Below are 14,708 nucleotides of genomic sequence, written 5' to 3'. Positions count from 1 at the left end.
TACAAGATCTCTGTCCGCCAGTGCATTAGAATTGCACTTTACTATTATTACTATGAAGATCAATACTATTCTACAATTTTACTTAATACATAAATGCTAATCAGTTACATTTCTTTCAATATCAGCATCTTAAGAATCAGGAAGATTCTATTAAAAGCACAAATAACTATTTTCTTTCTCTCTTAAGTACACTACAATATAACTGCAACAATGAGAGTAAAATGATGTCTCTTTGTTTAGATGATTCTTAGTGCAATGGCTAACCACTCCAAGTAAGAAGCTCATATGCTTGCCCTGTGTTTGTTGTGAAGATCCCAGAAAAGTGCATATTTCATTTATTTTTGAAGTAACTGGAGGAAAAGTCTGACAAAACAGTAAAACAGGTACAATCTTATATTAAGACATCATATTCCCAGTGAATAATAGCAGTCATTAAGTAACAAAAGGCAACTTTAGCCATGCAGTCCAATTTAGAATGAAACACTACTAAATTTGCCATTCAACAGTACAGTTGTCTCATATTCTACAAACTGGCAACCTTCTTACACTGCATTACTTCAAGCTCCCAAGTCAAGACAATTCTCAATGCTTGCACTGGCTAGTAACGTATCTCAATGGGAAATTTGTCTGATGAATATTGTACTATATACAACTATATTTCAATCATATGACAGCAGTTTATTTAAATGCATCAAGAAATTTATGTTGTGAGTTACTGATGCCACGAAGCACTTTTTGATTGGGTCTTTTGAACATTACTTCGAAATTCAGATCTCTTCAGTGGTAAAAATGGATCACTATGTGATGTAAATGGCCAGTAATATTGTTCATTCATGATAGAACAGAGGTGGAAATTGAACACATTAACACACAAAACAATTAGTCAATGTACCTATTGTACAAACAACATACTTCTGCACTTTTGTCACTTTCTCCTGGCACAATTTATGTATGGCAGGAAATATACTGCTTAATGTTCATATTTATTATGTCTGATAATGTGTTTCTTGTCAGAATCCTAATCTGAACGGAAACAAGCTTTAAAGTTCAACCATAACTTATGATTACATAATTTGCTTAGTTGCAATTTTCAGTTGGAATGTTTGCTGTGTTCAGTTTTTTTTTTTTTTTCATATAAAGTACCTGCACTGCTTTGAACACAGCAAAAAATAGCATTTGTCCAATTGTGGTCTCACTTTGTAAAATGTACAGTTTCTATCATTTTTATCACGAAACAGTAATCCACTCAAAACTCTCAAGGAAGTATTTCTAAATATCATGAAATAAGTTTGGGTGTACAAGGCAGGGAGCTAAAGAAAAAAGGAATAAAAACTAAAGTCTCAGAACAGGTGAATATAAAGTTAAGTTATTCTAAAAAGAAAGCACCAGTCAGCAAGGTGGTAGTGGGAGAAAGTATTAATAGCCCCAGCACGGAAGAGCTTGTGAAGGAATGATACAGAAATCTGGATGTGCTATCTTAGTCATGTTCAGCAGTGCCAACTTAGCCTGAGATCTGCCTCTGCCTACAGTGAGGCAGTTCTCCACATCTTGCCTCAAATATTCAGCACTTCCCAGATCCGTGATTTCCCTCCGAGGAGAAAGGTTAATGTATACCAAGAATTCCCTATGTGTACAGATAGGGAAATATCATCAGCCAAATCCCTCTAGTGCTAATAAAAAAAGCAGGGAGTTATTCTCAGAATATAGTGACACTAAAGTTGGAATGGTTTCGTCACTACATTATGTAAAATACTCTTGTATATACAATGTAACACATAATTTACATTTTAAATAAAGAGTTTTTCCCAGATGGTAACAAGCACACCTATTTCTGTATCATGTAAGAGATATTTATCACACAGTGACAATTATGGCACAGGACCATTTCCTGGATACTGCAAATAAAGTTATTACTATTTTCTCTAGGATGACCTCTGTACAGCCTATCCAATTTCTCCCTTCTGCATTATGTATTGAGAGCACAGTTCTATTCTGAACTAAAGGAACTATTTTTATTCTATGTACTTACCTTCCAGAAGTTGAGCGAATACGGCAAGTTACTGCACCATATCCAGCATTTTTAGCATTTACTGTTATGCAGTACTCTTCTCCACTTGTCAGGACTCGCTGAATGCCTTCAGTTATCTTACATTTCTCAGCCTGCACCACAAAAATAAGAATGAAGGCAAATAATATATGAAATAAACAACTATCAATTTTCTAGAACATACACCACTATCACAATAAACATCATTGAATTTGATGAAGTCACCAGTATAAAAGCAACTTTAAATCTCTCACCACAATTTAAACTGCATAGTTTTCAACACAATTACTTCTGTAGAAGTATAGTGGTCTGATGAATGTTTGAGAATAATTGTCATATTAAGGTCATGTTATTCTCTCATATTAAAAGGTTAGTAATACAAGGTTTTAGCTTTTAAAGGGATACCACATTTAATAAAACCGATTTCAACCTCTCTAATGCTAAAGGGTAAATTGGGCCACCTGTTACCAATAAAGAAGTAAAGCAATGAGTAACTAAGTGTGCACCGTACTGTTAAGAGCCAGTTAACTGCATAATCTAAAGTTACATAAAATATATTCAGCAATGAAACAGATAATGCTATTAGTGATAGCCACTGAGTATTCTCAAAAGAAGAAAAAATGGAAATGTTATTTGACAGAAATCTTTAATGGTACAGGGAATCATTTGATTGACTTCAGTATTTTCCCTATTCACTGCAAAATTTAAAGCCACTTGTAGTTGGATTACTCACAGCATAATATAATAAACTGACAATACATTTTGAAAGTGAAAATATCACAGAATATACAACAATTCGCGTTATGATTATCAGTAAAAGCTATCCTTTTCTGTTCATATTAAGGAACCAGTATGGCCTCAAGTTATTAAAAGTGAGATACCAAACTTATTTCGAGAAGTCAAGATATATCATTATGAAGCAATTAAGAGAGAGTGAGTTTGTTTGAGGTAAACACTGCACTGCAGCATTAAAAACATTACCACAGTGATTGTAAGGGGATTAAACTCCTATATACTACACACATGCAGTCTAGTAGAGGATGGAGAGATTTTATAAGCATCTTTTTATAGTAGTCGCTATCAAGAATTCCATGCACCTTGTAAATGTGTGTGTGTTCCGACTTTATCATCAGATAGTGAAACATGCCCGCCGCCCCCCCCCCCCCCCCCCCCACCTCTTTTTTTTTTTTGCGCATTGAGTTCTGATTATTATATTGACTCACAACTGGCATTTCATCACCCTGATTGTGGCCAGATCTATTTTTTATCATTGTTACTGTTTATATGTTCGTATATGCGTATATGCTTATATATTGGCCATTTAGCATGTTTACCATGAAATCGGCTTCATCAAAATACATTTTACATATTTGTAAAAGTATAGTTATTACTAATTTTTATATTATGCATATATATGCATAACCTGTGCGGAAGAGGAGAGTGGTGAAGGATGTAGCTGTAAAACAATGAATCCTATGTGTCTCAATTATGTAACATCTGTTGAGTGTGGTGTTGGACTTTCAGTTGCTTTTTAATATGAACAAAGTATCTGGTTTTGCCTACTTTTGTGTTACTTTTATACCATACCCACACTAGCTGGAGTATCACACTAACAGTTGGGGACCGATGACCGTAGCAGTCTGGTCCCTTTAATCCCCCCAAACCAACCAACCAACCAACTAACAGTTGTTCATCTAGAGTCACAGTTGAGACCAGATCTGATTCACCTCCCTTTGGTGCAAAGCTCAAGTCCTACACATTCTACCACACAATCTGGCCTATAATAGTAGTGTGAATTACACACTGAAGATACATAGGATATCTTAAACTTTCTACAGTATTCAGCCCTGTAAATAACTCTCAAAGGAAAAGAAAGACAGTCAGTAGATGTCTGCACAGATGTGGATATATTCTGCAGACAGAGCTACTTCATGGAGCCCATGTTGATGTGAATATCTAGGGGTCTATTTATGGACATCTACAATAATAATTACTTTGTCACTAAAATTAAAGCAGAGTGTCAGCTTTACGATTTTCATCTACTAAGGTTATACACAATCTACATTAATAATTATTTTTCTTTTTAATCACTACTATTACCCATCTGGGATGGAGTCACCCTATATTGGCTTCAATGCACAGCGTCCTGAGAAAGGTAGATGTGCTGTGGACATCTGTAAGGGCTAAATATGAAGACACACTCTTCTTCCTAATTTTGCACACATTTGCACATGCATCCTGCTTCTGTCATACCAGCATCTAAATTATGACTTTTCTTTCATTGTACATGAAATGGAAATAGCAATCACTTGTGCAGTTACCACAAGCTGCTACAAAGCTAGCCAACAGCTCTACTATGATACTCTATCCACTGAAATCCTCACTTCATAGCCTGGCTCCTGTTTACATTAATGTTTGGTATAAAATCAGTAACTGTATTAATGTTCCTTTTAAATATATTTGCAGGTACTGAATGCATAACTTATTACACTAAGAAGTGTAGAGCACTAACATGTTTAAACATTATGGTGAGGTAATGTTTATTTGACAAACTAACTATATAGCTGACTTTAAACAGCATATAATGTGTGATGAAAACTTTTAAAATGATAATTTGATTTCCCAATATTGTGGAAATATCATGAAGAAAATTACACATACTCAGTTTCATTAGTTATCACAGCAAGCTGCACCTTATGGAACATATCAAATATACGACAGCCTATGTTGTATAAAAATTTGATTAGAATCAGCCTCTTTTTTTAAGTCAATGGAATGTAAATTACGAGGTCCGACTTCACTCCACAAAAATATAAGCCAGTGGCAGTCCTGCCATCAGAGTTTGAGTGAACCAAAACGGTTTACAAAATTATATTTTTGTGGATACAGACGTGAATGTGGGTAACAGACATGAGCATGCGGATCAGGCAGTTTGTATGCAATGTGGACCCCATTTGTTAATTCTAACAAATTTAAGTAAATCTGTTACTTAAAGCAGCTTTCTCCGCTACATGCTTCAAGTTTATCTATCCCAATAATCACTGAAACAAAACAATTACTTTCATACTGTGAACCTACAGACTTATTACCTCACAATATAATACAGGAACTTTCAGTACATGAATTCAAACACTTAGATAATCTATGGAAGGGTGGGTTAAAGGAATACAATTTTTGTTTACTTTTTACCCTCCTTGACTTGGAGTTTCATGCCTGAGTCTGTGGCCAATATGTCACAACTAGAAACAGAACTCTGAACTCAAACTTAACCAAGGACACACAGACTGTGCAAACATTTTACTTTAAATCTGTGTAAACTCTGCTACGTCAAAGTGAAGTATAAATTTGTGCAAGATGCGTCAAATGCAAAGTGTTCCCAAGTGCACACACAGATTAAAATCACAGTTCAACCATGACAAAAATTAGCTCAAAAAACCAAATAGGAAAAAAATAAGGGATTTGCAAACTAGTCAGATTAAGGTGGAATGTTGTAATTTTCAGAAATTCCTACACGCAGGAAAAAACTCCTTACTGTAGAGAGAGAGATAGAGATAGAAATTATCAAATGACACAATATAGTGGGAAAGTATGAGTTAAACTGGTATCCAATGCTACAAATGACATTAGACATAGATATGAAAAATGTCATCTTGTTGAAGATGACATAACTGTAAGAGACATCTTTACAGTGTTTTTAACATTACTGTTGATTATTAAAAAGGAGCCTACATAAAAAATTCTGAGGTGGGAGAAACAAAAAAGTAAAAGACAGATTGGTTGGGTAAAGGTTTTACGTACACAATACTGATGGTGGAACAGTATTATCAATAAAAAAGTCTATCACAAATAATAAATATGAACCAGGCTATACTACTGCAGTGCTGCTTAAGCTACAAGTGTGAGTAATTAGGAGATGGTTATAGACAAAAATTTAACTGTCAGAAAATATCCTGCCCATAAAATTTTATAACGGAAAAGCCATTCTTGTTAAAAGTAGTATGGATTTGTGAGAACCTTCCATTAGAGTAGTTTAGGCCATATAAAATGAGCCTTCCTCAGAAAATTTCACAATAACCTTGAACTACAAGAGATGCTTTACAAACTCTATGTCTACAATGCAATGGTATGCAGAATTTGACGAACAAGGAAGTCATGACAGAGAAATCGACACACACATAACAATTGAAGTAGAAAATTTATTGGTGTGTATATAAAGTTAACATTATGAAAAGAATGGAATTCACTTTGTATAACTATCTGCCACATAAATCATTGTATGTAATGTACTGCTGTTACCTGTTCGATGTTAATGTGGTACATCCGTTTTGTACATTCAAAACAGATTCTCATTTTAAACATGAGTTGTTCATCTGGAACTATGTTTACATGTTTTATTCATGGTGTTCTGTTATGATAGACTTTACAGAGTTCTAAATATTCAGCGAAAAACTTTTGAGATTTTTTGTTCATTTACGAAAACATGGAGCTGACAATAACCTTATCATATGACACTACTTACACTTCCAGTTGCATATGCTTGAACTTGGAACGGTGAATGTGGAACCTCCTTGCCATCGTATTTCACAGTCACCTTGTACCTGCCACAGTCATCCGGTACATAAACAGCTTTGAATGTACCATCATCATTCTCAGTTACTTTAACTTTTCTTGGATAACCATCAGGACCCTGTAACCGAATCAGTTTGTTTGTCCTCAGACTAAATGCAGTACTCCACAAAATTAAGGAAATATATTACATTTAATGCAGTGAATAATACTCAGATGGAATATATTACAAAATATTTTGTACACCAATACATGATACACATTAATAAAAAAATCTTCACATCATTGAGGTATAATATCAGGCAGGATAAATTTCTCTGTGCGAAGAAGCATTTATCTACCCATTTCTTTTGCTCCAATAGTTCAGTGACTGGATGTTTTTAATAAAAGAGCCTCACAATGAGTTTTACATTTGATACTCATATTTTTAACATGACTAATTTTTTATTGGGCCAGTTATATCATACTGCACAAACTGTACAATTGATATTGGACAAGTCAAAGAAAAGTTGAAGTAGTACAGTCTTCGCAAATAGTAGCAAATTAAAACTGGGTACATATTCTTACAATTTAATTTTTAACTAACTTTTTTATTACATATTCAGAATTTTTTCTACAGAATAGAAACAGTGGTTTATTATAAATGCCTTTAGTTCAATTTTAAATTTTGGATGCGTAGCAATTTTTATTTCCTCCAGCATCTTATTGTGTAGTATTACAACAATGTTAATTATGCTCCACCGATACATTGTAGTTCTCATGGAATCAGTATTAAAAGCAATATACAAGAACTGAATTTATATTAAAACTCTGCCTTTAAAAATAATAAGGAAACTGCATGGACTAAAGTGACAAATATCAAGTATCTTAAAATAATATGTCATGCCTAGGTGGTTGATCAGTGAAATGTTATATTCCACCCTTTGTTTTACTTTATTTTCTGTTTTTAATACTTACAATGTAATCAGTTATTTGATCACATTCATTTACAGTTTTCAGTGACCTTTCAAATTATTACTTTATTATGATACTTTCTGAGTATTAATGGAAGTGTAACTAATCACTCATCTGATTTGAAGGAGGAGCAGTACCTCGGGCAGCAGTACCTCTCCAGTGATTTCTCGACAATGAAAGGCAGCACAATGGTAAATGGGCATAAGTCCTGACCAGAACAGGCTGTGTTGAACCACTGACATAGAAAGATTTGTGTCCCTTGTATTGTTCAATGTTGAGCCAATACTGTGGCCAAAGCTCTACAGTCTCTTATGCTCATGTGGACAACTTGACAGTCATCACATGCAGTCATCACATTGTGTGGTGTAGTTTCCATTCATCACTAAAACAAGTCTTTTTCTACCCACTACTTCCACCAAACACATCATTGTTCTAGCATTGTGTCTCATACAAGCTAAAAAGTGACAATGTGAGAAACTCATTTCTAAGGGACCGCTCCTGTTCCCCATTTGAAAATCTTCACAAGCTTATAATAAGCCATTTGAAATCAACAAATCATGCTGACACTTTCTTTCTGCTTTTTTTTTTATCTCTCTTCATTGGTGTAACAATGAACTGGGGGACTGATGACCTTCGCTGTTTAGTCCCCCTTAAACATCCCAACAACCACCACCACAATGAACTTTTCGGCCAGGCAAGAGGGGCACTACTGGATCTTCTTATATACCAAATTTATGTTCTCTCTGTCCTTCAAGTTTGGATTTTTCGTATGATTCTTTTTGGGTTTTTCAAATTATCACAAACATTTCTCTATTATCAGTCTACTGATTTTGTAGTTACTGCAGAGTGGCTGATATTTGCCACTAACACCAGTCAGTCTCTCACTGAAGAAACTTTATTCACTAAAAGTGGTTCACACTTTGTCAACCATAAGAGAGCACCATCATACTATCGACAAATGTTTTCAGTTGTAATTGTAATCTTGACTGAGAATTTTGCAATCTAATATTGTCCTTTTAGAATTATCAGAGTTCTTAAACTAGTCTACTGACATGACAGTATTTCACACAAAAAAAGTGTGTCCTCCAATTGATGTATAAGAAAAATTAAATCCAAATTCTCACAAGGTACATCACCAGAGGAAGAAACAGCCACTGTAAGATAGTTTAAAATCCTTTAGGAAAAAGTAAAATGCAACTGAAGAGAGAAAAAAATTCATAAAACAAAAAGCAGTTTTAGTGCAAAATACTAAAATGTTGCAGCATCTAGTCTAGGTGCTAGAAAATATGTGAACATCTTAGAGAAAGACAAAATATGAAATTACTTGGAAGTAAGGTAGATATATATTGGTTCAAGATTTTAATAAATTAAATAATAAAACACACTGAATTGAGTGCTGTGACTTCACCAGTATAGTACAAGTAGAGGAATTACAGTTACAAGTAGAACCTGTTGCAGAAAATGAAGTGAAAAACATGATAAAATTGCTGAAGACTCCAAAGTGTACCTTTGCAGGAGAATGGAAATGTGTTTTGTTTAAGTGTAGAAAACAGTGGGAAACGCTGCACAAAATGTGTAAGTTTATAATCAAAAAATAGTTGATATGAGCTTTCACAGGGGGAAATATCTGGCAAATTATGAGGCTGCATTTGATTTGTGCACTTGCATTTGCACACATTTACTTAGAAGTTTATAGCATGTACTCTTAATGTTTTCTTGAAAAATATGTGAGGGTTGTTTCTGTGTGATAAAATGTGTGTGCAGTCTTCTATATTAACCACCTAGCAAAAATGCAGATATGTGACTAGCTTTGCAAGTTTGTTGTTGGTTCTACTGTTTTAATAACACAAGCTGTTACAAATAATGAATATGACACTTTAAAAATAATGTTAAGTGCCAGGTTCCTAGCATAAAGCTTTCACAGCTACTGCATACAGAGTTATAATGTACTGCTCAAGTGGAAATTTTATACTACTCACTGTAAGTTGCAAACAACTTCAGTGGAATGAACACACAGGCAGAATGCCAACTGTCTCCTGCCACACACACTAAATTGACATACAAAACAGTCTGTGGAGACTTTCACATCATTCATTTATTTAAGTGTGTCAGAGATTATTTTGGACAGATGCCATGGAGTTTCTCTCTCAGTTCCTATCACAGATGAATTATCAGAATGTCAGTACTTTTCTACCACAAACTGGATTTTACTTAGCTGGATTTTCATTCTGATGACTGTCCCATACAGTGATATCTAAACAGAGAATTTAGAATCACATTTCTTGTGCTGCATGAGCACTATGTGCATAATTTTAACGTATTTTATTTTTTATCTGACTACATACTGAATAATATCACCAAGATGATGATCTTTTTCAGAACTGCTTACTTGTGATATTTCCTCAAAAATAACAGCAAGATTTGTAAGGAGCATCACACCAACTTCAATAAAGCTTGAGACAACTTATTGTCAAACCACACTGCTCATTTTTTCATGTGGTGACGATTTGTCTTACCAAAAATTAATTCTGTGTGTTCCATTCATTTGGAGTATCTTCTGGGAGACGTAATGATCCAAATATTTAAGTGATATCCAAAGTGTATTAACACTTTAATAGAAAGTTCTGGTACAGTGTAAATATTTTGGGAGTAAAGGTAACAACTGAATAGTAGAGGCACTGACTAAGGGTGAATGACATTAGATATCTGGTGTAGGATAGAGACAAGTGTCGCGCTGGAGCTACAGGATATCACGGTCAGGAGGATTACAGGCATGAAGGATGTGTTGCAAGAAAAATTCCCATCTACACAGTTTTGAGAAGTTGGAGTTTGGCAGCAAGGGTCCATATGCCACAGGTTGTGACGGCAACTGAAATTTAGCCTTTTCTGCTCAGGATGCCGAAGGTCTCACTAAGGGATTTGCAGACAGGCACTGTCCTAAACATAGTCCACAGACAGATTTTCCATGACCTATCCTTACACACACCCCTATTGCCCTGGCCCCACTCCAAAGAACCAGCTGCAAAGTACCACTGCCTTCTTCATAGCGTATTATCCTGGAATGGAATAACTGAATTATATCCTTTGCCAAGGCTTCAACTATTTATCATTGCATCCAGAAATGAATTTCCTACCCACAAATGTTCCCAACCCTCTTAAAATTGTATTCCACCTCCCTCCCCATCCACAAAGTATCCCCTTCCATCCTCAACCACACCCACACCTGACCTCTTACCACATGGGTCATAGCCCTATAAAACACACAGGTGTAAGACCTCTGCCCGATATAGCCACCCATGTCACACATCCACTTATGTCACAGACTGCTGTCTGGGAGTCATATCATATACCATCTCTTCTGCAATTTCTGTGCAGTATTCTATGTTTGCATGACTGCCTATATGAATGCCCACTGCCAAACTGTGGCCACAAACAAAGTGACTACCCAATGGCAAAACATGCCACTGAGCACAAATTTATCGATTTCAATGGCTGCTTCACAACCTGTGCAATCTGGATCCTTCCCTCCAACAGTGGCTGCTCTGAACTACATAGATGGGAGTTTTCCTTGCAACACATCCTTTATTCCTGTCATCCTCTCTGCCTCAATCTCCACTATCCCCCTGCCCCAAACCCACCTCCATCGTGCCCCAGGACCATAACAATCTTCACTCGTACTGCCCCCAGTCTTCCCTTTTCCTTGTTCTGTCTCCCTTCCCAATCCACTCCTCCCTGTTATTGTCATCATATGCTCCACGAACTCACTGGTGCCAGTGCCTGTGTCCCATTCCTATTATGTACACCAGCTGCCTCCTTCCCAATCATCTGTCACTTCTCCAACCAACTCCCACAATCTGTCTCCTTTCTTTCTTGCCTATTCCACCAGATAGATGTCTTCTTTACTAACATTAACTTTTCAGCTACAACTTATTTTTCATTTGATGTGTCATTTGAGATATTTAGCTATCCCAAGATAAAACAAATATCCTGTACATTGTCACTGAAGTGGGCATAGATTACATCAGAGTTAAGTATTCAATATTAAAGTGTTTTACTAAAGTTAGTTAATATTTTATGTGCATTTTAGCACTCTCTCGACGTGCTCTTGAAGTATATGCAGGCTTTCTGAGAGACACAACAAATGGTGATGAGAGAAATAGTTTCATGTGGTTTTCTTCATGCTATCCATTGTCTGCTATGCAAAAATAGGCGACAATGCTGCTCCCACATTTGTTCCAGTTTTCAGAGACTTCCCTCACCTTCCCAAGCGGAGGGAGTTCTTTGTGTTCAGCTAGTCTCAGTGGCCACAATATTGTTATGTTCTTCTATCTAGTATTATGTGTTTCACAATATCTGAGCCCCCATTAGCACTGTCTCTAAATGAAGCTGTTCAGTTTCAGACACAGCAGACTGAACAACTGCTGCTCAGTGTACAACAGACGACAAAGTTACTGTCTCAACAAGCAGCACCACAGCCAGTAGCTGCACCCAAGTTTCACCAGTTTAACATCAAAGAAGAGGACTGGACTGGATTAGATTAGATTCAGTTTTCCTTCCAAAGACACAAAAATCAGACGATTCTCATGGGTGTCGAACAAGTCAAAAAATATTACATAAAAAACCTAAAACACCTAAATATAATACTCACTAACCTGATCATTTGTCGGGAGATTGTCAAATAGGTGAGTATATTACTTTGAACTGGAACTGCTAATATTTACAGAATTAATACACTGCCAGAATGGAACACAGTTATACAGTTTTAATAAATGTATCATGCAAAGAACACCTAATCTTGACTTGTGACCAAATGCTGTCAAAATTGATATGTATCAGACATGTTTATTTAAGCTGATCAAACAGGCCCTGTTAAAATCTTCATCTATGGAGTAGGAATCGCCTATCAAAAAGTCTTTCAATCTCTGTTTAAACTGTGCTTTATCTGAAACCAAGTTTTTAATGGTTGCTGGCAATTTATTCAAAATGTGTGTTCCTGAATATTGGACCCCTTTTTGGACTGAGGTACGTGATTTTAGATCTTTATGCAGTTTGTTCTTTTTCCTGATATTGATACTAAGAATTGAGCTATTGGTTGGAAGTAGATATATATTACTTGCAACAAATTTCATAAAGGAACAAAAATACTGAGAAGCAACAGTTAGAATACATAGTTCCCTAAATAGATTTCTTCATGGTGTTCTCGAATTTACACCACAAATGAGTCTTATTACGTGCTTTTGCATGCTATAAACTTTTGCTCAGTTTGGCAAGTTATCCCAGAATATGATCCTTTATGGCATAATAGAAAGAAAGTAGGTAATAAAGAACGAAAGTTTTTTTTTATATTTATACCTCCTACATCTGACATCATTCTCACTGCAAATACAGACTTGTTCATGTGCTTCAGCAATTCTGTGGTATGCCCTTCCCAATTGAATCTATTATCGAGTTGTAATCCCAGAAATTTAACACTGTCAACCTCTTTGAACTTCATATCTTCATATATTATACACATGCTGGAAGGAAATCTCTTCGATATTCTAAACTGCATATAGTGGGTCTTTTCAAAGTTTAACTACAGTGAATCAGCTTTAAACCATTTATTGATGCCAGTGAAAATTTCATTAGCTGCAATTTCTAAATCTGTACTTGACTTGCTACTTATTCCAATGTTTTTATCATCTGCAAAGAAAACAAACTTAGCATTTCGCAATGTAACAGATGAGAGGTCATTAATGTACACAGGTGCCACTGTCAGAGTTGGTATTTATCATCTGTATATAAAATTATTTCCTGACTTTTCCAGACCATGTTAATTTTGAGAACTAGTTCAAAAACTCTGAGAGCCTTACAAGGCACAGACTCGTGCTGCCATGGCAAGATTTAAATTTTTTCATCTTCAGAAGCAGCCTGAATCGTTATTAAAATAGTGGATTGCTAGAAGTGTTACATAAAATGCCAAAGTTACACATGTTGTTCGTTAACAAAGGACTAGATTCTGTAGCTGCAAGTTTTTCCTTTCCTGAGGACATGAAACTTACAAATGATTCACAGTGCAGTGGTGGAAAGGTAAAGGTTAGTGAATCAAATTGGTAACCAACATATGAACAAATCCACTGCAAGTGAACCATGGTTATGTCTAGGGTAAGTTTCATCAGACTTCACAGTTGATATAAATACCATCAGTGAAAAAAAATTGAGATTACACAGTATGAAATGGAACTACTCAAAATGAAAATTGTGACTTTGTTAAGTCAGAGTGAGCATATCCTGAAAAACGAAGATTTATTTCCAAGGATTTATTTGAAATGAAATCGCCGATTGGAGACATCGTGCAACATGATTATTTACTCTCCAGTCAGGGATTACTTTACAGTGCACCATATAAACTTTTTGGTGGTTCATCCCAGTCCAGTTGAAGTGGCTTTAATGATTGGAAACCATGTTAATTATAAAGTAACTAAATATGAAAATTCCAGTAAACATCATGATTGGATTGTAAGTTTCAAAGATAGGGGAAATACTCTATGCAGAGTTGAAAAACAATTTATTACTCAGTTACAAGAAGAAGTAAAGTATTGGTGAAATGTACTACAGAGAGTAATGGCTATAGCAAAAAAACTTTCTTCAAAGGTATTGCCATTTTGGGAGATAAATAAGAGTTTGGTTCCTTAAGAAATGGTAATTTCATGGTATGTTCAAAGCTGATAGCTGAATTTAATCCATTCTTAGCAGGTCATATAGCTAAATAAAGAAACCTAGGTAAAGGAAGCAGCTCTAATTTATCATTTAGCACTTATGATGAAATTATAAATATTATGGTGAAGAATACCACAGAAGAAATCATAAAGGCAATATTTGATGCACAGTATTTCTCCATTGTTGTCAGTTTCACCCCTGATTTTTCACTATGTTATCAGTTTAGTTACATTGTACAACATGTGAATAAAGATGGTGTACCTCAAGAGCAGTTTGTACAGTTTATGAGAAATGCTGGGCATACCAGGAAAGAATTGACAGATACGGTATTTAAGTTCCTCAAATCCCATGAATTAGATATAAGCAACTGCCATCATCAAGGTTATGATAATGCTGCAAATATGGTGGGAATCTACTCTGGTCTACAGGCCCAAATCAAGTC

General features: G+C 35.4%; 1 protein-coding gene across 4 annotated transcripts in view; it reads right to left on the bottom strand.

Moving 5' to 3' along the window:
- LOC124554863 (filamin-A) overlaps positions 1–14,708 on the bottom strand; it is a 546,889-nt gene that overhangs the window by 212,277 nt on the left and 319,904 nt on the right. For all 4 annotated transcript variants that reach the window (XM_047128531.1, XM_047128533.1, XM_047128532.1 and 1 more), the window contains 2 exons: positions 6,567–6,734; positions 2,030–2,160 (listed from right to left, as the gene is read on the bottom strand). In XM_047128531.1, coding sequence (XP_046984487.1) covers positions 2,030–2,160; positions 6,567–6,734 — 299 coding nt within the window. The remainder of the gene's footprint in view (positions 1–2,029; positions 2,161–6,566; positions 6,735–14,708) is intronic.

This window comes from Schistocerca americana, chromosome X (assembly GCF_021461395.2).
Source record: "Schistocerca americana isolate TAMUIC-IGC-003095 chromosome X, iqSchAmer2.1, whole genome shotgun sequence".
Lineage (NCBI taxonomy): Eukaryota > Metazoa > Arthropoda > Insecta > Orthoptera > Acrididae > Schistocerca > Schistocerca americana.
This window is presented reverse-complemented; position numbering and strand designations above follow the sequence as displayed.